General features: G+C 41.9%; 1 protein-coding gene across 1 annotated transcript; it reads right to left on the bottom strand.

Moving 5' to 3' along the window:
• Nucleotides 1-3353: 3353 nt before the first annotated feature.
• TAF15 (TATA-box binding protein associated factor 15) lies at nucleotides 3354-23646 on the bottom strand. Its single transcript, XM_005525836.3, has 16 exons — nucleotides 23505-23646; nucleotides 19907-19943; nucleotides 19044-19092; nucleotides 18769-18859; nucleotides 18573-18690; nucleotides 15770-16053; nucleotides 14824-14938; nucleotides 8470-8504; nucleotides 7830-7862; nucleotides 7198-7307; nucleotides 6543-6672; nucleotides 5474-5563; nucleotides 4373-4457; nucleotides 4203-4288; nucleotides 4004-4106; nucleotides 3354-3718 (listed from the first exon to the last, which is right to left on the bottom strand). The coding sequence occupies exons 1-16, from the start codon at nucleotides 23512-23514 to the stop codon at nucleotides 3679-3681; spliced, it is 1416 nt and encodes a 471-aa protein (XP_005525893.1). The 5' UTR covers nucleotides 23515-23646; the 3' UTR covers nucleotides 3354-3678.
• Nucleotides 23647-24603: the final 957 nt, after the last annotated feature.

The following is a 24603-nucleotide window of genomic DNA, read 5'->3' on the forward strand; positions in this document are numbered from 1 at the left end:
TTAAGAAAAGCAGCTCTTCAGATGTTTGCTGCTGTACAGCAGCAGGATGGCTCAGTGGGTGCTGTGCCAGCCAATGTCCAAAATCCTCATCCTGCTGCTGCAAAGTGGCCAGAGCTGGGACTTTGGATCAGGTCAGACAGGCCCAGTCACAGCTTTCCCTCCCAACCCCAGCCTGCAAGAGTCAAATTCTTTACCAAGGCACAAGCAGCTTAACGTTCCTTGGGCTGCCACAAGAGTGAAGCTTTTCTGCTCAGTTTTCTGGGTACTTCATTTGTGCACACTAAGTTCTCACAGGTCAAAGGACCTTCCTGTGTCCTTAAAATGTGTTAGAAAGTCTGTCTTGCCCAGTATCCTGTCTCAAACAGAGCCAGGAACAGACACAAGGGTGTTACAGAGAAAATGCTAAGTCTGCAGACTTCCCTTGGCTTTACCTTTTGTGTGTAGAGTTCCTGGAAGTCAGTGAGGTCAAGAAGCTGCATCCAGCTGATGAGGCCTCCCATGAAAACACCGATTTTCTGGAGCAGTTTGAATCTCATTGGTATTTGCTCGGCAAACAGCCAAATCCATGCATCTCTTTCTAGGATCAGGGAGACACCTGAGCTCCAGCAAACATCACCACCTTGGTATGAAATGTGGAGTTTTAAGCAGTTTTGAGTGCACTCTGACAGCTGTATTTTATTACAACAGCTTTACAAGCAACTGCTACAGCAGCATTAGCAACATCATTGACTGGGACATCATCACACGGGCTCAGTTACCCTGGAAATGAGAATTATCAGTTCTAGATTAGGCAAAACCAGCACTGGCTGGATCCTGGCCTCAAACTCCTGAGAGATTGGCTTCAATCACTGCTCCCATATCTCTCTTTAGGACTGTGGTATTTGAGCAACTTAAAAGTTGCATTTCTTCTCAGGGTGAGGTAAGTTTGGCTGCAGAGGCCCAGCATGGAAACTATTTGTGTGTCTCTGAAAATGTTTAGCTATTATTTTATATTGGAGTGGCATTTCAGCTCTGTAAGGATCACATGCCACTCCTGCATTGGCATCCCTCTTTTCTCCACCAAGTCCTTGTTGAACTTGGCAAGTGCTAGACCTGTTTTTATAAATACAGCACCAGCATTCCCCACAGAACTGATTTCCAAAGCAAAACCCTCGCCACTAAGAATATGTATTATTGGAAGATGGAGCATAAATAGAGATGAAGGCAGCAGAGCAGAGCTGCTCCCAGCTATGCTGAGAACTGCTCCTTTCTGCTGAGATAGATTCTCCTGGTTTTCCACCTCCTGTCAGGACAGATCTACTGTCCTATCCCTCCTCAGTCTGGAATTTTATTATAGGAAGTCCTACCAAATCCTCACACAGCACTGGGAAGAACTACAATTAATTCAGTCCTTAATATACTACATTTTTAAAGTTTTTTACTTTCCTTTTAACTTCAATTAAAGCTTGTCCTGGCAAATTTTAGCCAGCTGTGGAGAAAACCTGCAGGACCAAAGGACTTAGCAGAAGCAGTTGGAGGGCAATGACACAGTTAAACCATCATCTGGGTTTATATTTTTTTACAGAACATCTTCCCAGGCCTCTCTGAGCTAATTTAACTCTCACTGCACCAAAGGCAAGTAAAACAACCCACCAAGCCAGTATAGTTTCTCTGCCCTGCTGATTTTCTGAAAGACCAAGCAGCTTCTGAAGGTCTCTTAAAAACATGCAAGAACTCAGGCTGTTCTGCCCCAGTGCAGCACAGAACATAAACAAGTGCTCAGCATCACTGCCAGGTTGGAACAGCTGAGAAGGTGGTGACAGCTCCAGTTTTGTGGCTCACTTGAAGACTCATCTACTTGGTAATCCTGGGCAGTGACTGAAGAAGAAAGAGCTCTTAGCCTGGGGGAGAAAGCAGGGTTGGAAGCTGAGCTGGCACTAAAGGCAGCTACAACTGTTGCTCCCAGTACTGGAAGCACTGCTTGAACCACCAAGCCCTTCTCCAGGAGGGAAAAAGCCAGAGCCCCACCAGGGAACTGCAGAGAGAAGGGGGATGCTGCACCAGCCCTGGGCTTGCTCAGCTCAGCCATTTCCAATTTTGTGCTCCCCTCTGAGGGCTCCAGCTGCACCCTCAGGAGTTGTTTGTGCAGTGCAAGGTGTCAGCTCTGCTGGAGAACAAACCTCAGCAGGGATACTGAGGCTGCTCTCAGCGGCTGATTCCTGCTTTCCTTCCATCCCATCCAGCTGGCACCATTCCTGCATCTGCCAGCACAGCAGTGGGCAAGAGCACCCTCTAGCCTCTTCCCTCCAAACAGTAACTCCAGCTTCAAAACCATCAGCATCCAACTTTTCTAGGCCAGCAAATCAACAGATGCTGAATTCATCAACTTTCTGAACCCTCATATACCATACACTGGATTTGATACTGTCACTAGCACATATATACCTCAAATTCTATTGTTTTAAAAGGAACAAGCTGTCCATAATCTGTTACAAATGTTTTTTTCTAATAGAGCTTTACAGGAGAAACCTGAAAAAGGTCCAGCAGTCACCACATTTACAACCCTGGGTAATGTTGATTTGAACTCCGTTATCATAACCATCAATACACACTAAGCTGAGGAGGTGGCTCATAACCCTTAACAAAAGCTGTTTCTGTTCATTTCTCAGTGAGATATGGCCCAGCTCTGTGCCCAGTTGTAACCACAGACCCCAATAATTTGTACTGATAGTGCTGCCCACTGGAACATTGGACAGCCAGAGGTTCTTTCTCAAAGGCCTGTGATGCCGTGACCTGACTGGGGCAGTGCCCCTTCTCACCTCTGCAGTGACCTATCTGAGCAGGAGGGATAATTAACCTCCCTCCTTTCCTCTCCCTTGGCTGCAGAGCTGAATCACAAATGCTCACACTGCACCTACTGAACCTCACCTGTATCTGACCTCCAGCATGAAGCAGCTGCACACAACACTTGTTTCCATCACCCACATTCCAAAAGCAGCAAGTACAGTAAGTTGTAGCAAATCACTTTTTTTTAAATTGGATTTTGAGCTGTTCTGCCCCCTGGCAGCAGCAGAACACATTCACACTGCTGGCTGCCTGCTCCCCTCACGGTGCAGGGCAACCAAAGCAGGTGTGCAGGCATCACAGGAGGGAAAAAGGGAAGGAGCAGGGGACAAGCCTGCAAATCCAGGACAGAGGATATGGATAGCAAGGAGGCTCATCACTGACCTGACTGAAGATTCTGTGCATACACTTGGGTCAGAGCTGCAGTGCCATTCCAAACAACTGCCTATTTACTGCTTAAGCCATACCACAGGAACACTGGGAATATGTAAGCAAATGCATGCAACTCAAGTAATTGTGAAACAGTAGGATTTCACAAATAAAACAATCAGCATTTATTGTTGTATTACAAAACACTTCATATTTTGGCAATATTTTACAGTTCATCCTTTTCCTTCTTAGGGCCTGTTGAAAAGGTATGGGGGGAAGGGAAGAAAAGAGGAGAATGTGGAAATTAGGATTAAATTTCAATGTCTTGCTTAAAAAAAAAATCCTCCCAAACCACCCCAGTCCCTCCCACCAAAATAAAAATCTAGTTTCACTCAATTCCACTATCGAAAGAGGCCATGGGTGAAGCTGCAGGCAATTTCACTATCAAACGCATCAAGAAGACAAACAAAACATTCACAGTGGTCTTCAGTATGGTCTGTTGCGTTGATCATTTCTGAAATCATTTCTGGAAGGGAAAGAAAAGGTTCTAAGCAAGTAACAAATGAAGCAGATAACAAACAGTCCCTTCAGTCAAACATTTCTACAATGACGTCTGTGTGCTGCTCTGTGTTTACAGAGAGCCTCATCCAGAAACATTCACAAAACTCAACAGCCAGACTGAGTGATTCTCTCTGAAAGCTCCTATCTGTAGTTAATATTTTCATGGCAGTTGTACTTGCACACATAAACAATCCTTTTCCCACAGTCTCTATCAACCCCACAGCCAAGCAAGGGCAAAGGCTCCTCTTACCTTCCTCCCATTTTGCCCCCATATCCTCCTCCCCGGTCCCCGCCTCGGCCGCCGCGCCCTCGATAGCCCCGCTCTCCTCCATAGCCGCCTCTCCCACGGAAATCTGGGGAAAACCACAGAAAACACATCAGCTTTTTCAGAAAGATGCAGATGATATGGACAATTGAAACATTTAAGAGCTGTAGCTGTTTCTGCACACCTCCTGATGGACGTGAATCTTCTGGTCTGGGCTCCCCGCACTGGTTGCAGGAATTCCTGCGAGCGAAGTTCATGTTGCCACAGGACCTGGAACAGACAAGGATTCCCCAGACTGAGCTGTGAAGATGAAGCACACATGAAACACCCCATCCCAATTAAAATGACACTTACGGGTTAGGACAAACCCAATCACCATTTTTGGGTTCCCCACTTCTACCCTGGAAGCCCCCACCTCTTCCATAGCCACCTCGTGAACCTGCAGACAAAATTATAATCATTATAAAGTCCTATGAACTGCACATGACGAACAGGTATCAAAGATTGCCACTGCCTTCAGACCCCAAGTGACAGACAGATTTTTCAGGCAGGAGTGTTTAATGCAAATATATTCTCACTATTTATTATAAATTCTTTTTCAGCAGTAAAGGAAACCCTGATCTGACTGAATCGCCACTGGCTAAATATAAACCCACTACATGCATTAATAAAATTTCAGAAAGATTTAACAAGGTATAAGATCAGTCACTTATGGCCAGACCTAGCCACAGAACAAAAATTTAACAATAAAAGAAGTCTGTCTCAATTAATCCCAGGATGCCTCTGACACAGGCACAGGGACAAAGTTCTTGCTTTCTGCATCACAAAATTAAAAATTTTTATACCAGCTGAAGCTGTCGAAGAATCCTTTTCCATCAGCCTACAGAACTGCCTGATTTCAGAACTAGAATTTGTTGACAGTCACTGCTCAAAGCAAGATTCCTGGAAAATGGTAATGAATACCCAGTGGATTACTGACAAAACTTTATATGCAGAGAATCAGGGAGATTGATATGACCTTGATTAAAAGAATCAGAAATCTAACTGCTGTTCCAATTCAGCAGCATCTGAATTACCTACTCTGCTTAATCCCAGCTGGAAACAGAGTATCTCAAGGCTTTGCTGTAACAAGCAAATACTCACTGGGAATTTCCCTCTATGTATGTGGGGCTAGTACAGCTCAACATCCCTGTTACACTTTCTCTTTAAAAGCAAGGCTGACACAAGATCTGGAGACCTTCCAGTTCTAAAGGAAAGCATAAATTCTGCTCAGAAGAGATTACAGATTTCAGTTTACTTAACTGGGTTCAATCCTTATTACTCCCTTTCCTGGCAGAATCCCAAAGGCTCATATAGTTGATGAATCACTGCTTCAAAGTCAACTTTAATAAATCAATCATAGTGAAAAAGCATTTAACTGTGCAAAAACAAGGATTCTACAGACTTTAGACCCACCTCGACGCCCGCCACCTCCACCTCCTCTCATGAATTCAGGTCTTCTGGTTGCAAAAGAAACTTTGATAACGTTGCCATTGAATTCTTTTCCTGTGGGAGGAGAGAAGGGATCAATACAGCTCCCCACAACACAGCAGCAAGCCCAGCAGAGCAGAAGTGATTTGCGCACCCAGACTGAACACAAAACTTTTAGGACACAGGGAAGCTGCAATAAATCTCCTGGTTTTGAAAGCACTGGTCCAAAGGTGAGATAGAAATGCTGATATACTTGCTAAACTCTCTACAAACCCACAACTATTTCAGTTTAAATGAGATCTCTAAGTTGCAATTTAAAGACATAAGAATGTCTAAAAGGTTTTTGGCCATGCTCATGGGTGAAGTAGTTTGGATGTGATGATTTTTTTTTCTAGCTAGTATCACTAAAATTCTGTGAACACACAAGTTGACAGGAGAAGGCACTTTTCCCTCATACCCTTGAGTTTATTACTACAGGACTGTCAGTGTATTTCCTGCAGTCTGAGGAGTTTTACACCAATATATTTCTGAGATAAATCCCTAATTTTAAAACCTTGTTCTTCATTGTGTATATACAGAGCACTCAGCACAAGATTGCCATAACCATTCCCAAACCCTAAAAAATGTTCCCACAACACTAAAAATATCAATGCAACACTGCAGGGAATCCCTCCAGCTGCTAACACAGATTACAGCTCTGTTGGTCTAAACAAGAAGTGACACAAACACCACCTCTTGTATGTTGTGCATGGGTGACTGAGGTACAGCAGCAAACCCTCATTTTCACTGCACATTTTTGGCCTAAATCTGCTGTTTAATGAAACATAACTCCAACACACACAAGAAACCATGAAATACAGGTCTTTGTTTAAGAAAAAAAAACCAACTATAACCCTAACCAAAATCCCAAAAACAGAACCAAAAAACACAAGCCAAAAGCTACACAAATAGCAGCACTGAGCCTCCAAAAAGGTAATAAAAAGTTAATTGATTTGCTTTTTCCACTGCCTGTTAGACTCATAAATAGCCAAAGGCACAGGTAACTCTCACCCACCATCAAACCAGTCGATTGCTGCTTTAGCAGAAGGAGGGTCATCAAAAGATACCGTGGCTTCTCCCTTTGGCTTGCCAGTATCTTTGTCTGTGTACAGATTTATCATGGGTTTGCCAGTCTTTTTGTTGGTCTGAAAAAAAAAAGGTTGTACACTTGGCATAGCAGAAACACTGGTGAAATCAGCTCAGAGCATGCACTATAACACTGAATATGTTTAGTGTGAATATTCTCCTGGAGCTGGCCTGCAGAAACAGAGGGATACTGACTGGCTCTTCTCCATGAAGAAATGATGGGCCCAGTTTTAACAAAAAAATGAGGTCAAGTGCACAAAATCCTAATTTAGAATAGCAGAACCAGAAGCAGCAGCCACAGAACAGAAGCAGACATGCTGCAGTACAAGGATGGCACAATGGATAGAGTGTCAGGGCTATAAAGACTAAAGAAGAGACACAAAGCAATCTAAATGTCACTAGGAGAAACATTGCTAGTGCTGCCAGCTTACAAATGAGCTGTCAGCTGGGAGCCCAGATAAAATATTATCTACAACTGCTGGGGAGTCAGAGAGAACTCTGCCTTGAATGATACCAGTACATTTCCAGTACCCTGGCTCCACTAGTTCCCTTCCTTCTGACCCATGATTTCTCATTTCACATACCTTTATGATACCAATCTGTTTGAAATAGTCTGCCACTTGATCTGTCGAAACATCCTCTCCGAGTCCTTGCACAAAGATGGTGTTGTTATCAGAGTTGTCAGACTCTGAATCTGTGGAAAATTAAGCTACATTTACCATGTGTTTTTGTGGGAGAAACTGCAGCAATATTTTAAGCTCAGCTCTATGCTGCCCAGTAGCAGACCCTTAAATCCCAGAGACATTTTGTGTGAAATAAAAGAGGAGCAGGGAGCTTAATTTTGAGTCTAACACCATCAGCTGAGTACACTGGACAGCTGACCTGCCTCACACCCAACATTCATGCAAGCTGGGCATCCCAACCCACCAGAGCAGTGTGTTTTAAATAACACAAGCTTAGCAGAAGTGCTGGCAGTGAAGGCAGCTGCTTGGCTCAAGCACATTCAGAATTCATCAGGAAATTCTCACTTGCTGCATTAACATCCAAAAATTCAAATGCACTTCAATTAAATACATTTCTTTCACAGAAGGCATGCTTTAACTAGGTTTCTTTTGAGCCATGGGAATTGCAGCCACATCCATCCTTCTAGACAAACATTTTAAAAGCAGTGACCTAAGAGCTACAATCCACTCCCACTCACTGCTTGTTTCCTTACCAGCATCTGATCTTGGTCCATAATCCCTTTGACCTATGATATGGATTTGACAAAAAAAAAAAAAAACAAAAAAAAAACAAAAAGAAAGAAAAAAGACTATTTTTAGCACAACACATTCAAGTGACTTTTTTAGCAACAAGAAAATATACAAAGAATGTATGCAATGCATCTAAGAGCTAAGACATTAACCAGAGATTTAGAGAATATTTAGATTTAAACGTTCAACAGAAGGTGTCTGTAGGACGTTAACGTGTTCTTTAACTTGCAGCATGTGGCAGTTGCCACACTGATGCTGTGCTGGTGTTTGCTTGCAAATGCTGGTTGTCACATCACCAAGCAGTTTCCCATTTTTTATTTTTTTTCTACCTCTATTACCTTTCTAAGAAGCATTTGTAACAAAAATTAAAAAAAGAAAAGAAAAAAAAAAATCCGGTGAACGTCACTGTCTCCACAAATTCTTTCATGCAATTTGACAAAGTAGAAATCCAGTTTATTGCTACAAGTTTGGCTATTAAAACTCATGAACACACCAGCCTCACCAAAACTCTATAATGCTTCTACTAGATAGTAACAAGATATTGGTGGCTTTTAGATTTATAAAGAATTTCCACTGAAACATTTTTGGATACTCGGCACTTACCACCGTAATTTTTGAAGCCACCACGGTCACCACCACTGCAGAGGAAAAATTGAAGAAATGATTTCTTCCTTAAGTCTCTACGTGCTGAGCCCAAGGCTCAATCTACAGTTAACTGATGACAAGTTGAAAATTACTGTCTGGCAGCTAAAGTACCATGTCTACGTTCTCCTTGCTACCCATTCATGTTCAAAGATTAAATTATTAAGAAAAAAAATCTCTCAGGGTGCTGCACTGGAGAAGAGAAGCCCTAAGGAGTATTTTAAACTAACCCATACACATGTGGTTGGCTCAATACTTTCTCCCATCCCATCAGCCAAAATAACAGCTATTCAAAACTGGGGTTTAAAGCAAAAACATTATTTTCATGAAGATTAATGTGGGCTTTAATTGTAGATGTAACTGCTACTTTGGAATAATTAGTACTTTAGTATTTTCCTGGAAGTCAAAAGAGCTAAAATTAATCTCTATTGTTATGCATTCATAATAGAGGGGATAAATTAGCAGAATGAGCCATTCTCTGAGCAAGGGTCTGTGGGGACCTACTGTACTACAGCACTTGGCATTACAGAGAAGGTGTGTGTGTATGTGAGCTTCAAAAGCAGAGGCCGTGAAGTTTTATTTCATTCATTCTGAAACCTGTGGCACAAAATGTAGACCAAGTTAAGAGAATACACACATCAATTTTCAAAGGTTAGAAGGGGATTTAAAACAGGTTGTTATGCCTCCAATTATGTGCATGAAAATAAACCCTCACTCTTTTTTTTCACTGGAAAGGTTTATAATGGAAGGATTTTTCACAACAGCATTTTTGATTGCATCCATGTTAAGAACAAGAGATAATCAATACTCAGAGCCTTCAGGAAAAATAAAACCACTGGATTTTTTTAGAAAGTCAATAACCAAATGTCAGAAGGACTATCTCATACTTCCATGTACAAGTGCCTGGTTGTCCTCCTCATCCTGAGGGACACAGCTGCCACCTCAAAATCAGGCAGGATCACCTAATCCCAAGAGCTTTCCCACCATGATAAAGGCAGTGTGAGCTCAAACCCTGCTGCAGAGAAATATCTCCAGCCTCTGGAGCTGTTGTGCCTCTTCACCAAAGCACTTTGTGACTAGAAATCACTGCAGGTGTTAATTCCATCTGTCTGCTCACACATCAGTCCAAAAAGGGCACACAAGCACCCATCAAAAGGCAATGAAGTAAAATTAGGGAGTCATTTCTTTGGCACTCTGTCCATCTGTTACAGTGAATGGAAAGTCATGAATGGAAGTTGCTTGATACTTAACATTTATGAGAGAAAATCTGCCCAAAGTGAGGACCAAATAAGGTTTCAACAGATTATCAACAAGAGAGACACTATTATCCAAAGAGAGACACCCTTTGGAGGGTGACTGACATTCTGGGACAGATTCACACAACAGATAATATCACTTTTACTGGGACTTTTCTTAAAATAAATTTTTGCTGCAGATTTTATTGCTGTTCCACGGAAGAAATCCAAATGCTAAAGTGCGGTGTCATTTATTCATTAATTCACTCATTAAAGATTTTACATGCAGCATCAGTGCTGGTCTTTACTCAAGGCTGTCTGTTTTCAAGGACTGATGATTAAAAACACAATGGTGATGATAAAATTTACTGTAAATACCTTTCTGCCACCTCCAATTCACTTCAGCTAAAAAAAAAAAACTTCATTATGACACAACAATTTTTAGTAAGATGCCTGTTTTTCTGGGATTTTAACTCAGAAACAACAACAGTAAATAATATCAAGCATCTAAATGTTATGAAAATTTTCCAACCCCAGATTATGGTCCCAGCTCATCAGGACAGCAATATCCAGAACAAATACATTTTCTGATGTGGAAGTGTATGGCAGTTAGAAAACCCCAACAATATAAAAAACTTACACAAAGTACATTTACACATCCAGGATTTTGCTGGAAGTGAGGGTTTTGTAGGATGCTGGAGTGAAAATGTGCACCATAATCCCGAGAAGTGGAAGTTGAATATACAAAATGTAAGGAAGTCACAGTCCAATACCTTAATTCTGTGATACAACAGTTCTGCATCCTGCACTAATGAGTGCAATCAATAATTTTAACTAGTTTTTTATTAATGTTTACAGAAATATGTTTTTGCCCAAGTATGCCTCAGCATGTTGTCTTCTGCTTAGTCTCACACAACCAACAAGAATCTGGAAAAATCTACTGATAGATACCTGGGATCATGCAGCTATCCTGCAGCAAGTCAAACACAGTAATTGCAAGCAGTTGATGCCACAGTCTCAGATTTACCCCTCACTGAGACCCAAAATCCAACCTCAGCAACTGCATTAGTTCCCATATTATTGCAATAAAACATGTGGAGAATACAACTGCAGCATTTCACAGCTCACTGCTTTACCAGGCCTGCACACAGACCTCAGAGATGAGTGACCAGATGGATTTTGGAGTCTTAATATCCTATGCTAGAAACACGAGCAGGCAGTTAAAATTCAGCAGTGCCACCGACTAAGATAATAAATTAGAGGCTGAACTGCAGGCAGCCAGAATGTGACAATGCACCACTCGGTGTGTGAACTTGCTGCTATGAAAGAGAAGTCCTCAGCTGTTCTTTTCTCCCATATTCAATCATAGATTTATCATCCCCTACTAGACTGTAACTGGATTTCATCTTGATATTGCTTAATCCAGCTGGGAACAGCTCTTTAAATTAAAGTACAGGTAATATGGGGAGCTCAACATACAAGAAAAGCAGTTTTATAAATATCAGATAATGGCAGAAGCAGCACTAAGAATTCAGGGACCAAATTTCAGCCTCCAATGTGTCTCTGTCTCACCAAGTGTGTCCCTAACACCTAAGAGTGTATTTTACAAACAAAAAAGGAATATTTAGTGCACCAACAGTCACTGACAGATGGGGCTTTTTCCCTTGCTTATATTTATTGCCTCTGTTCACATTTTACCAAAGTCTCCATAAGGTAAAGCTTGTATCTGTTACAAATCAAAATATTAATTCTGAACACAAACCACACTTGTAAAACACATCTGCACTACACTGTAGTTTCTTTATATCACACTAACTCCCACTCCTAATAGCTGACACAACCATTAAGCTGCATAGGTAGCTTTTGTTTATAGTAGATCACCATAAATCTGCACAAGAGAGAAAAAATAATCTATGCTGAGCAAAGTCAGGATTTCTATGACAAATCCTAACACAATGACAAATCCTTTCTAAACTGCATCTCTGTGGTTCCCCCAGCACAGTTTATGTGAGCAGAGTCAAAAGCAAAGCTTCTCTCATGTGTTTTGTTTGCTCCTGTGTTCCCCACTTACAGCCTTTACCAAAACAATCCAGTCCCCCACCCACAGTAACCATTAAGTCTTTGTTTTTCAGACCAGGACTCTTAAAAAGCTTGGGTGAATATCTTAAACTCTGCATTCTCAAGACCTGCTGTTCCTGCTTTCTAACAAAAAGATGACACTCTTCTACTATGAAGGGAAATATTTTACCTCTTAGCCAGAATGAAAATTGGTGAGATCATTCAAAACAATAGGGTGGGGAAATTCTACTAAAATCTCAAAAAATGTAATTCAAGACCATTAAAAAAACAAAAATCTCTAGGATAATTATGACACCCTAAGGTAGTAAAACTAAAATGTGAACTTCTGACACATGACAAAATGTGTGTTCTCTACTGGACTTATATCAGCTAAGGAATCTGAACAGGAATTTCTCAAAAGATATTTTCTTCTCAGTGCTGGGTGACTTTGCACAGGCACAAAAGAAAAATGAGTGCTGAAAGGATTCAGTACAGGACATGTCCAAGTCCTTCTGGTTATCAGAATAAAACTACACCTCTAAGGCTGCATCAAGTTCTCCCTGTGTCTAAATGTCAGTCAAGGAAGAATTAATATTAGCTAAGAACAAGAGACTAATTCATTGTGGTCTCACATTTGATGTGAATTTGTTTGTAAAGTCAAGGAGCTATTTTTACATGTTATTTTCTAAGCACTATAAAAGTCAAAGCCTCCGTTATTATTCCATCCCCAAAGTGTTCAAGACCAGGCTGGATGGAGCTCTGAGCATCCTGGGATAGTGGAAAGTGTCCCTGACCATGGCAGAGGGTAGAAAAAGATGATTTTTGAGGTCCCTTCCAACCCAAAAGCATTTTCGAGTTCTGTGATTACATCATCATTAAAGTATCTGTGCAGACAAGATTTTTAGATGATCTCCTGATGGCTATGGAATTTTCATGGTTTAGCATTAAAAGGGGACCAGAACAACTGAAAATGGTAGCTACTGAAGATCAACCTGATATTCCTTCATGCATTTTTCCCCAAGAAATTAATAAATAAATAAGAGAAACTGAAGAATATAAAACCCCCCCCCAAAGAACCCCTACCCTTAAACCCCACATTTTTGCAGGACTAAAGATGATTTCTTACCTTATTACCTTATAATTTTCCCCTTCATTATAGAGTTTGTTATTTAATTTAACCTTTTAGACTTTTCTAATAAGCATGTCTGGTAAAATACATATGTCAGAAGGAGAATCCTCTGTCACAATTATGTAAAAACACTGAATAAAGAAATGTAACACTGTAGCTCCAGAAAATTTCCACAAAAAATACCATTAAAGCCAATATCACTTAACAGAAGCAGACAGAATTTCTAACAAATGCCTTCCCACTTCCCTGAATTTTCCCGCACTTCTTCATTCACTTCCCCTCTTTCCCTTCTTTTGGCTTCCCAGTTCAATGAAGCTCCATGATCTAGGTGGATGTGTGAGCAAAAGTTTCCTTATTTTAGAAAAACTTGGCAAGAGGCTTTATTTTCACAGACATTAATACATCTGACTTCATTTTGCAAAGACACAAGTTTGTTTCAAAGTGACAAAATCTATCAGCAGTGTGTTTTTTGAAGCTCACATTCATTGCTTTTATTGGAAAGGGCTCAGCTCTAAAGTTTTTTAATAAAGGAGCTTTTATCATAGGAATATGGAAAATCCTCATCCACAAAGAAAATCTAATTTAAAAAAAATTTAACCAAAATTTAAAACTAAAACTAAAATTTACTTTGAAATTATTTTGCTTGTTATTTTTGTTTTATGTGAGGTACTATATATTATAGAATTGTTATATATATTTATGTTTATTTATAGCATATAAATTTGTGTTTATTATTAAAATATTACAGAAAAATATGCATTAAGTTTATATTATATAAAACCCCAGCAAACATAAAATGACACTTTTATGATTTTCTAATTGTGCTACCACACCTAATTAGAAGAGGTAAGATCCCCCTACATCATTATAAACAAGCCATTAAATACAATTTAGGAGCATCTCAGAAGTAGACAGATTTTAAATATGACTTAAAAATAAAACCAAGTAGTGGATTATTTTATTTAAATCAGAGCAGTTCCAACAGAAAACACTGTATAATTATAGAGTTTTTCATCTGGAGTTTAGGAATAACCCAGAGCTAGGCAGCCTTTTGAAGGGTAAGTGGTGCTGACAAGCAACACCTCAAAGCTCTCTGGAAGCTTCAACATTCTTGCCCTGCATCACTGAGCCCTCTGCACCTCCAACCACTCAGAGGGACACAAAGGGGAGCCAGTTGTGTGAGTTATTAATAAATAATATGTCATATGTTTAATTCAGCAGGCTGTAAAGCCAAGGTGCCAATTGCAGACCTCTGCATGAAATCATCTGCAAGCACAGAATTAAATATGTGCATAAATCTTCTTGACAGTACAGGCCTAAGGCAATGTGGAAAGGGGTGGCAGCATTGTTAGTATTTCAGATCTACCCAAAATAAACGTGATTAGACTGACAAATAAATCAATAATAAAATACGTGTATTTTAATAGAAGTTTAAAACTGAAGAAAAGCAACAAAGAACATGTAATGTTACTACTTATTCAAAAATTCAGAAATTCAGAAATTATTCAAGGCCAAAATATTTCCCTGATAAAATGTGAGCTACCTTAGGTATGAATTTTATAAAGTTTTCTCAATCACTGGCTGTTGGTTTTCTCGTCACTGAAAACAAGCGATGGGCTGGGGCAGTTTTTGTATTGCAACTCATGGAAATAAAATGCAGCCGTGTGTCAAAACAATCAAATGCTTGGTCTCAATCTATGTGAATCTAAAAGCTGTTCCCCTAGGCAAAACCCATTTCTGAGCAGTGCAGAAAGGTTTAATCTTAGAAATCTGTTTTGGAAACCTAAACCTGAACCACCTTAGGAATAGACATATAATAAACAAAAATTAAAACCAGCTAAATAATAGGAAACAAGGGTAAGGAGCTGCAGGCACTGGAATGAGATCACTTACCTATATCCAGACATATGACCTCTTCCATCCATGTCATATCCCCCTCTACCTCCTCCCTGTGACCCGCCATATCCTCTATTATCTTCTCCATACCTGCTCTTTTCACGGCGATCATCTGGGAGAATGAGTCAAACCAAACAGGAGTCAATTGTAGTGCAAACTGCAGCACAGTGAAAATTCCCACCCTGGAATTCCCACCTCCTCGCCATTAACTCTGCCATCTATATCTGACATGTATCAATTCCTAAATCTCTCTGACATTCTCTGTGCCAAAAAGGTAAAAAAAACAAAAAACAAATCAAACTTGGCTCCATTATCTCCCTTGACTTCCAGGGTCACTGATTATATCAGAATGTAAAAATCACTCTGTAATTACACTCCATTTTCCAAACATTAAACACATATTGTTTAAAGTACATTTTCCATTGGACTTCCATACAGCCCTCCCAGTTTGCAAAAGACATCACTGAAGACAGAACAAGGATAAATAGAGTGGGTTGTGCTGCTGGTGTGAAGTTAATGCAAAAAAAAGGCTTCATCTTAAACTTCTCATTCTATCTCACAATTCACCTACACAGCATAAAAGCTGGAATGTGAAGTGCAAAAGCTCTACATGACTGATCAAGACATGTCATCCTCGTGCAGGAAGAGGGTTCAAAATAGCTTGGGAAAAAAAATCCCATCTAGAATTTGCAGAACTCAGGGACAGAGTTCTGCAAGGCTGTTCTAACACACCTAAATGCAACCATTTTGGGGCCCAAGAGATTTTAATCTCACTATAATGTTTTGAAAGTCTTAACAAATAAAACATCCCCCAAGAATATCAACATGGAAAAAAAAATGAACTGTTCATCAAATCAACTGCTTGCAGAAGGAAATCCAACCATTTCACAGAGCTTCTGCTCAATGTTATTAGCCAATACTGAATCCAAGCCGTGAATTTTACCTTGGCTGTTGTGGCTATAGCTTCCCTTCTGAGACTGGTAGGATTGCTGGGAGTGGCCATATGAGCTTTGGTGCTGGTTATAGCCTGACTTTTGGTCGTAAGAGCTCTGATGGCCATAGCCCGACTGCTGGTCATATGAGCCCTGGTGGCCATAGCCCGACTGCTGGTCATAGGAGCTTGACTGCTGGTCATAAGAGTCTTGGTTTTGTCCATAGCTTGACTGCTGGTCATAAGAGCTTTGGTGCTGACCATAGTTTGACTTTTGTTCATAAGAGCCTCTTCCACTTAAAACAAACAGAATTTGAATTAATAGCTAAATGTTCACAGAACAGAGAGTAAAATATCGGCTGAAAATTCATGACATTGCTAAAATTTCCTAATGGCAGTTCCCTCATTACATAACTTAGGAGCATCACTCCTCTCATATGTCCCAGTCCAAGACTTGCTTTCCCTCCTCTCCACAGCACCATCAATGGCTGATGGAGAGCCTGTAACCTGCTGAACACCAAATCCTTCCCTCTGGACCTGCAGGGCAGAGCCTCAGTGCTCACGTAGAGCAGCTGAGACTTGCTGCCTAAAAAAATCCCAACATTTTGCTTTCACTGAATTGCAACCTCTCTTCTTCTGGGCATTCTACAATTATCAAGAATTTTTTTAAGTGTTCTGGTGGCCTCTGAACCTGTGGTTCTTCTCACCTCAGTGCCATCTACACTATCCCAGCAACCCTCATCAGAAACACAGAGCAGTATCACATCCAGGATACTCCAACACAGTGCAGCCCTACATTCCAAGAGGGAGTCATAAATCTTTTCTAAGATTAAGATTAATAACTTCAGAGCAATCACAAGGGAATCTCACCTACACATTTTCCTAAGCTACTTCAGCATCTGAAGCAGAAACTGAAGTATTTTGAAAATCTAGATATATGAGAGAATAGTTCTCTCAGCCTTTCATGGCAAGGCATAATATAGATTTATGAGGAATAAATTGCATCCAGGGAACACTGGCTGTTACTCATTCCTTTGTTTCCCCCAGGTACTTAGTTGTGCCTCAGCTGTCTTATTTTTTCAGTAACTGAAAAGAATCTCTGGCCTCTGCCACCCTTTCTTCTCTTCCCCCTCCCTGCTTCCACTCTTTTTTGAAAGATGAGGCACTAGATCTGCCACTCTCCAGTCTCTGGCAGTCTTACTTGCTAGTGAAAGTATCTCAGAAAAAGGGAAAAAAATGCAAGAGCCTTCAGGAAGTTTCCACCAGCTTTTAAAGGCACTTTCAGATCCAGTGTGTTGGGTCTAACCGACCCCAAAATATCCCTTCTGTGTAAATACAATTTAATCTGCTCTCTCCCACTTCTAGCCTAGATCTCAGCTTTAACCTTGCTAATCCCAGTGGTAAACAGCTTGTGAAGATTTTTGTTATTATCTTCACTTCAAGAAAGTCAGCTCTGCTTTTGCCTTTGCACCTTTACCAACAAAGGAAGCATTGCTGCAAGCACCCACTATTTGCTCCCTTCCCTCCCCTAGGATGTGACAACTACAGTTTTGTGGCCACCCTCTTCAAGGCTGCTTCCATTTTATTTCTCAGTTTCTCCTTATTTGTTACAACCCTACATTGAGAAGCTTCCCTTCAAGATCTTATCTTCATTTTCTAGATCACAAACAACTTATTGAAGAACCTGTGTGCTGTATTTCTATTCTACTGGACATCTACAGAGTTAAAAACTACATTATTACCTTTGTACAGCTCTAATAAATACTCAGAAAACAAAGCAAAACAAAACTCTGTACCTGCATTTCTTATGGATGCAAAAATGACATCTGAGTAAAAGCACCTATTGCTGGCAGATTAAGATTTTCTTTTAATATTAAAATGTTTTAAAATAAGAACTAAAAAAGCAGAGATCAAGTAGAGGTTTGCTCAAGTCCAGATTTTTTTTATCACCTTGCAAAAAGTACAAAACCATTTGGACCTTGGACACAAGAATGAGGGTTAGTACTCAACAGAGTATTTAAAAGGGGTCACATGATCCTCAGTAAAGCTCTAACACAAGCAGTAACCTCGGGCTGGAGGCACAAAGCCTGGAAAGTAGACAGTAAAGGTATTCTAGCATTAAGTGGCCTTTTAAGTCATTCTGGGAAGTTAGGTTGTATTTTCCAACATATTTTCAAAGTGGTATCATTAATCCTCCTGAAACTGAATCTAATACAACATCACAAGTAAAATACATTTGCAATAGAACAAAATGCAGCATGCAAGTGCACATTTAATTTCCTGATGAGGATATAAACCCACAATGTTCTGAGAGTTCTACTTAGTTGGAAAACCAAAAAATGACATTTTTGAATCCTTTCTCTCTCATGAAAAGGCATTCTGAGCCAGATAAGCAGCCTGCAATCTGAGAGCAGCTACGAGTTCCCTTGCTAAGAGCTTATTTGAAGTTAATAAAAGAGCACTGTAAGTTTATACAAAAGAATGTGATTAGAGAGGGATTTGATAGGTCTTTCTCCTAATCAAAACACTCTGCCAAGTCTATTCTTCATTGTAGCCACAATCCAAAAACTTTCTAAAGTGTATGGACCCATACAGCTTGATTTCAAAACAACTACACCCATACTTTTTACATAAAGAAATATTCTTCCTGTACCTCCTGTCCTTCCAGACATTAAAAATGTTTTGAGGATGTGGATCCTCAAATATTTGTCTTTTTCTCAGCAATATTAGCAAGAAATATGTTATAACTCTAGTCAAGAATGTACAACTACTAGACAATACTTGAAATAGATACTGGTAAACTTGGCTTCCTTACCCTCTGGATGACCCTTTCTGCTGCCCCTGGCTGCCATAGGACTGCTGGTTGTATGAGCTCTGATTCTGATTTTCATAACTGGATTCATCATCATATCCCTGGGAATCTTGCCCATAACCTGGAAATCGAGGAAGAAAATTTTTAGTCAATATTCACCTTTTAAATCCTGCCAATGAATGTAACAAGCTAGCCAAACCTGATTGATTTTGTCCATAGTTCCCATGATAGCTTCCATAGTTCTGTCCATAGGAGGAATTGTCTCCACTCTGCCCATAACCAGAATATCCCTGTAATTTCAAGAATGTACTCAAATAAGTGTAACTTCCACAGCAGTAAATTACAGTTTTCCTTGGCTAGACACAACTGCAAACATCAAAAACAGCTGAGACTGGAATTCTTCCTGGCCCAGGAACAATTATTTTTACTCAAGGAACATCTGCTTTGAAAGACACAATGTTTTTTTCAACATACCTGTCCTTGTCCATAATTCTGACTGCTCTGATTGCCATAGGATGAGTAGCTGGAAGAGAAAAATGCATTTAGGAAACACTTAAGAGTGCCCTCCCCACAGGCTGGAAAGTAAAGGTATTTTTGGTGTCTCTAAGTTTCTCTCCATTCCAAAACAGGTGTTTAATTTGCAGTCCCAGGCATATTAAAACTGCCTCAATGAATTAATGGTTGACTGTCAGAAGCCAGAAGAGCTTGTTTTAATTTCTGCTGTGTTTCAAATATAAAGTTTAAGCACAATAAACCTGGGTTTGCTATAATTTTACATTATACTGACTCATGATTCTGCCACTTTTAGCCTTCATGAACTGACAAAAGAAGCAGAAGTGCTGAAACTCATCATACTTAGATACAAACCCAAACTCAGACAGTACTACATGCACAAAACCTCATGATCTTCATTGGCACAGGCAGCATTAGCCATGATTTTTATACTTCCATAAAAAATCTCACTGATTAAAACATGCCCTGCAGCCTTGGGCCATATAACAAATATCATAACCTTTGGCTAAAATCTTAAGGCAGTCACATGAAAAGCATTTCTCTATATTCATGTAATTTCAAAAGTTCTTACTATTACAAGATGTCATTCCAATTTACATCCATTTACATTACATGATTATTGCCTCCTATTCAGGAATACAGACTGATTTCTCTTGTTTTGTAAGACATCTTTCGAAAGGCTCAGGTGCAAGCTTTCTGCATCCTTAATTCCAAAAACCTATCCATACTCTATCCTGAACAATCACTCATCATGCTGGGAATACTAAATGGTCTTTAAGTTTGCAGATGTAATTGCTAACAGCAAAACAAAAATCCTCACATACCTCTGCTGGCCCCCAGACTGACTGTAACTTCCGGAATCTAGAAAGAAAGAAGTCATATTGAGAACCTCCAATGAACATTTTAGAGGAGAAAATTTAGGGAGGGAGAAAGGTTCAAGTACACTGGATATTACAACTACTATCCCTGCAGAATGAAGCTTTGTCTTTATTAACAGAAAAAAAAATGTTAAGACAGGAATGACAACAGCACAGGGTGTGGAACACACTTGGAAATGTCCCTTTTGAAGGATCCAAATTCTGTTTTCAAGGAGTCTTTTCCAACACCCAGAACTGTACAACCCCTCTAAAGGCTATCGAGTACAGTGCCATCATCAATGAGCAGAATGCAGCAGCTTAATTAATCAAGCAAAGCTAAGTAGGTCACTGAAGCTGAACCCCTTTCTGGGATGCTCTAAGAAAGCTCTGCTGAGCTAAAACGCACAAACACAAGCAGGATGGGAGATGAAAAATCAGGAATGGAGGAGCCACCACACTTCCCTTTGCTCACACTGCAAGAGGAAAAACCCAGCTGAGAGCTCACCAGCACGTGACAGATGCAGCACACAGAACACACACACACGCTGCTTCATCAGCCTCACATCCATCCCAATCCCAGCTCTGCAGAGGTTTCTCACATCCCACTCTGCTCCGTGCCCTTCCAGCCTCTGCACTGCTCAGGTTCCATCCATCTCACTTCCTAGGCAGGAGCCTCAATCTGCTTGAAATTGCCACCTTCTTGTCAACACACAAACATTCTGGCTAAGTCCTGTAATCTTTCTCTTCCAGTCACTTCAAGAATTTGTGTAAATCATCTTGTGCCATGGTCTAATAAAATCTATCAGGAACTTTGCATCCCCAATTTCACCCTTTCCCCCACATTCTCTCTCCAGCCTCTGTCTGCAGAAGCGCCTAAAACGCTGACACTGAGAATTAATTACAAGGCAGGGTAAATGTCATAAACGACTGCAACCATTTTCCAATCAAAACACTCATCAGATTGCTGAATCTGCTCATTATACCTCCCTCAGCAGGTTATAAATCCAATCCTGCCAGTGGCTGCACAGACACTTAACCAGAGCTTTGATGAGGGCATCACCTGAGGTGATGGATGTGAGATGGGGGGGTATCATCGGAGATATTCAGACACAAAGCAGCGTTTTTAATGCTAAAGTATCTCCTCAAAGCAATACAAAGTATCAAATTTTATATTCTGTAACAGAAACATTTACCAAATGCTAGCATGAGATGAAAGGAGGTCAAGTTGCACACGTATATTGCACTGCTATAAAGCAGTTTCACTTAGATGTGAATTTCTCCTCCTTTTGCACTGCTACACAAATATTCCATTGCTTTCTCATACTGAAAAGCAATTAAAAACCCAAGGTAGAGGTGCAATTCAAGTTTGCTTTTAAGGGGTAAAGTGAAATTTTTACACAGTTTCCATTTAAATTATCGCAAAAGTTACTATTAGATAGGTAACCACATTGTGAAACATGGTTGTGGTTTAACATTTATGTGCTATTAATGTTGCTAATTAAAGCATATTAATGGTTGTATCACAAAATTCTTGAATAAGGATGTAACTAGCTATAAATTTAAGAACAGCATTTAATCTCCTTAGCTTCTCCTTAACAAACTTCCACCAAACCACAACATTTTGGAAAAATCTTGAAAGCAACCAGATAAGGAGTCTGTAAAATATGAAAACATGCAATCAGAGGAATTTCCTTTATTTATACATTTTTCTACATCCTCTGGACCTCTTACAGACTTCTGATCGATTTATCTTTGTGGGCTCAATGGGGACAAGAGTCTGTAAGGATTTTTGGAAATAACAGTTTATTCTGGAAATTCCTACACTGACCTTTTTTTTTTTTTCCTTAATGTTTAAAAAGCTCATGGAAAGATTTCCTGTTGATGAAGTGAGACATAGCAGCCTGATCACCTTGCACTACTCAGGGGGTTTATTCCTCTCAAGATAGAACAATCTGCTGTGTACATTTGAAAGCTGAGGTTCTCTTATGAAGTAATTCACGTAAAGAAGCAGCGTTGCCTCTCAGTAGCCTCCAGAGAAAAAGAACCTCGTGTTTGAACATTGCTAAAAACAGAGGAGGCACTCAGGTGCTTGACTGGAAGCACCTGACAGATGGGGGGAAAGCGGATTTAGTTTCTACCAAGCTTTACTCATTTATTAGGAAAATTCCTGATTTGGGTTCATTTTAGTACCTTTGGACACATTTGCTTTTCATAACTGCTTCTTGAACGAAAGGATTCCTTTACCACCCCTTGCTTTGTTTGTATTGTCTATCACTCACACACCCAGCACGAGACAACGCCAAAATGGCTCGACCACAACAAAACATGGCTCGCACCACAAAGCACGGCCAGCCTTGGAATTCCTCCTCCCACTTGGGGATACGTGAGAACCCACACCTCCAAGGCTCCACAGGGACAGCACTGCCGGAGACCCAACCATCCACACCTCAAAGGGGATGAAGAAACAGCACATTGCGCTGGGAGAGGCCCCAGGAGAAGCTGGGCTGTATAAGGTCACCTGGGAGAGCGGATTCTGCTTCCGTGCTCAACTACAGCCCCCGCTGGAAAACAATTCCAGCCAGGGTGTTTTTAAGCCCACAGCAGAGGGTGTGAAGCCCCCCCTGACTTCACCCTGTGTGAAGAGCACACAGAATGCAGAGCACAGGCAGCACAGACCGGGACACAAAGGTGGCTCCCCTGCTGCGGGGTGGGGAGGGCATTTCCCATGCTAAAGACGGGCAAGACCCAAAGGAGGGGGCGCCTGCATTCCATGCGGGGTGCTGATCCAAAGGGGGAGCGCACAAACCATGTTATGGAGAGGGGCACGACCCAAAGGTGATCCACATCTCACACCGGGATGAGGTGTGCGGGGGGGGAACCACAACTCAAAGTCGGGGTCCACACAGGAAGAGAAAGGGCTGTGACCCAAAAGGAGAGAGCTTCCATCTCACACCGGGGAGAAAAGTACACAACCCAAAAGGAACCAAAATGGGGCCCACGACCCACACACAGGGGCGTACACGACCCAAGGCGGGAGGGCCTACACTGGGACGTATCAACCAAAATGGGTCCACACCTCACGGGGAGGGGTTGTGGCACAGTCCAAAGCCGGGGGCTCTCACATGCCGTGGGGGGCCTAGACCCCAAAAGGGGGGACCGGACCCCACGCATCATCCGAGCACAAGACCCCAAAGGGACCCTGCCCCGCAGCCCCCCCCAACTCCGACTCGAGGCCAGGCCACGCCCCCGCGCCTAAAGGGGCGTGACCCGAGCGGCTCGCGCAGGGGGCTCCCCGGGGAGGGGGCGTGGCCTCCGCCGAAGGGGGCGTGCCCACGGGGGCCACCGGCGGGGGCGTGGCTCCCCTCCCCCGCACCGAGCGCAGGGGGTGGGGGGGGCGTGAGGGGAAAAAGCGGGCGCGTCCCCCGCAACATGGCCGCGGCCTTGCCCACATGCGCCACATGGCGCTCGCTCCGCCCGCCCTCCCGCGCCCCACCGCGCCCGCGCTCGGCGGCGGGAAGCGGAGCCGCCGCTGCCCGCTGAGCCCGGCGGGGTTGGCGGCACCTACCCGAAGCCATGGCGGCGGCGCTGAGGGGCGGAGGGAGCGAAGGAAGCGCAGGGACCAACCCGCCCGCCGCGCCGGCCGCGCGCACACTGAAGCACCCCCAGCTCGCGCGGACTGCGGGGCCGGGCGGCCAATCAGCGCCCGCGGCGCCTACCACTCGCTGGAGAAGTGGGGGGGTACGGGAGGTGAGCAGGGCCGTGCCAAGGTACAGCGGGCGGGGGGGGGGGTTGTACCAAGGGGAGGGGGTGCGAGGCTGTGCGGGCACAGCGGGGATCGCGTCAAAGGATTAAATTAATTTAGTTAATAAACGCGCAGGGCATGGTCAGGGTGCGTAGAAGGAAATGAGGGGGTTGCACACCCGGCTTTCCGCACCAACAGCCCCCCTATTTCCCTCAGTACCCCACTTGTGCATCACCATTTGTAGCAGATGCCAAATGGAGTTAGAGAAAACATCCAAAATCTGGGTCCTAAAGAAAAAATAAGAAAGGTTTACCAGCGTTTCTGAGTATGCTAAAAAGCCAAATATCAACTTGGAGAATGGTTTTCCAAAGAAAGGGAAGGGGTCATGGTCTTGGGAGCCACTTCTGTGAAACGTGAGGGTTTGCTTCAGAGAGGAAGAGTGATGAACTGAGAAGACAGCAAAAGCTGATTATTTAATCTGATTCTTTTTAGAAGTTGTATTTCTTGTTTCACATCAAACTACCTTCTTGTGAGAGTTTGGAAGTTAACAGTTGCACCTTCCTGTCTAGGGACAGTCTGCACATGCAGCCGGAGAACAGTGAGGTTTTACCCCATTTTTAACTTCTTTTAATATTTAATTATTAATTAATTAATTTAAAAAATAAAGGCAGTGAGGAGCTTTCTCTGATTTTAGCTGAATGGCTTGAGCGGATTTGCAGAGAAGTTGGGCTGTTTCTTTCCCCCCCTGGGTGTAGCAGCAGCAGGCAAATCCCACTGCCACAGCCAAAAATAAGTTTCTGCAAAACAAGCAGTGACTGGAATGATTAATTAAAGAGAGAAAAAAAAAAAAGAAAAGGTTGAGCTCTCTGCCTTTCGGTTTCTCCTGGAGAAACTTCATCTCCTCAGCCTCGATGTCTTCTAC

This window comes from Pseudopodoces humilis, chromosome 23, assembly GCF_049639895.1.
Source record: "Pseudopodoces humilis isolate 2021_Gansu_Grassland_sample_001 chromosome 23, ASM4963989v1, whole genome shotgun sequence".
In the NCBI taxonomy this organism is placed as follows: Eukaryota; Metazoa; Chordata; class Aves; order Passeriformes; family Paridae; genus Pseudopodoces; species Pseudopodoces humilis.

Bases quoted from the DNA above. Each gene is read 5' to 3' on its own strand.
- TAF15 (XM_005525836.3), bottom strand. The intron at 6,673-7,197 runs GTATGTGAAATG...TTTTTTTTTCAG, and splicing joins AACAGATTGGTATCATAAAG to ACCAACAAAAAGACTGGCAA. The intron at 4,458-5,473 runs GTGGGTCTAAAG...TTTTGTCTGCAG, and splicing joins TGGAGGTGGCGGGCGTCGAG to GTTCACGAGGTGGCTATGGA.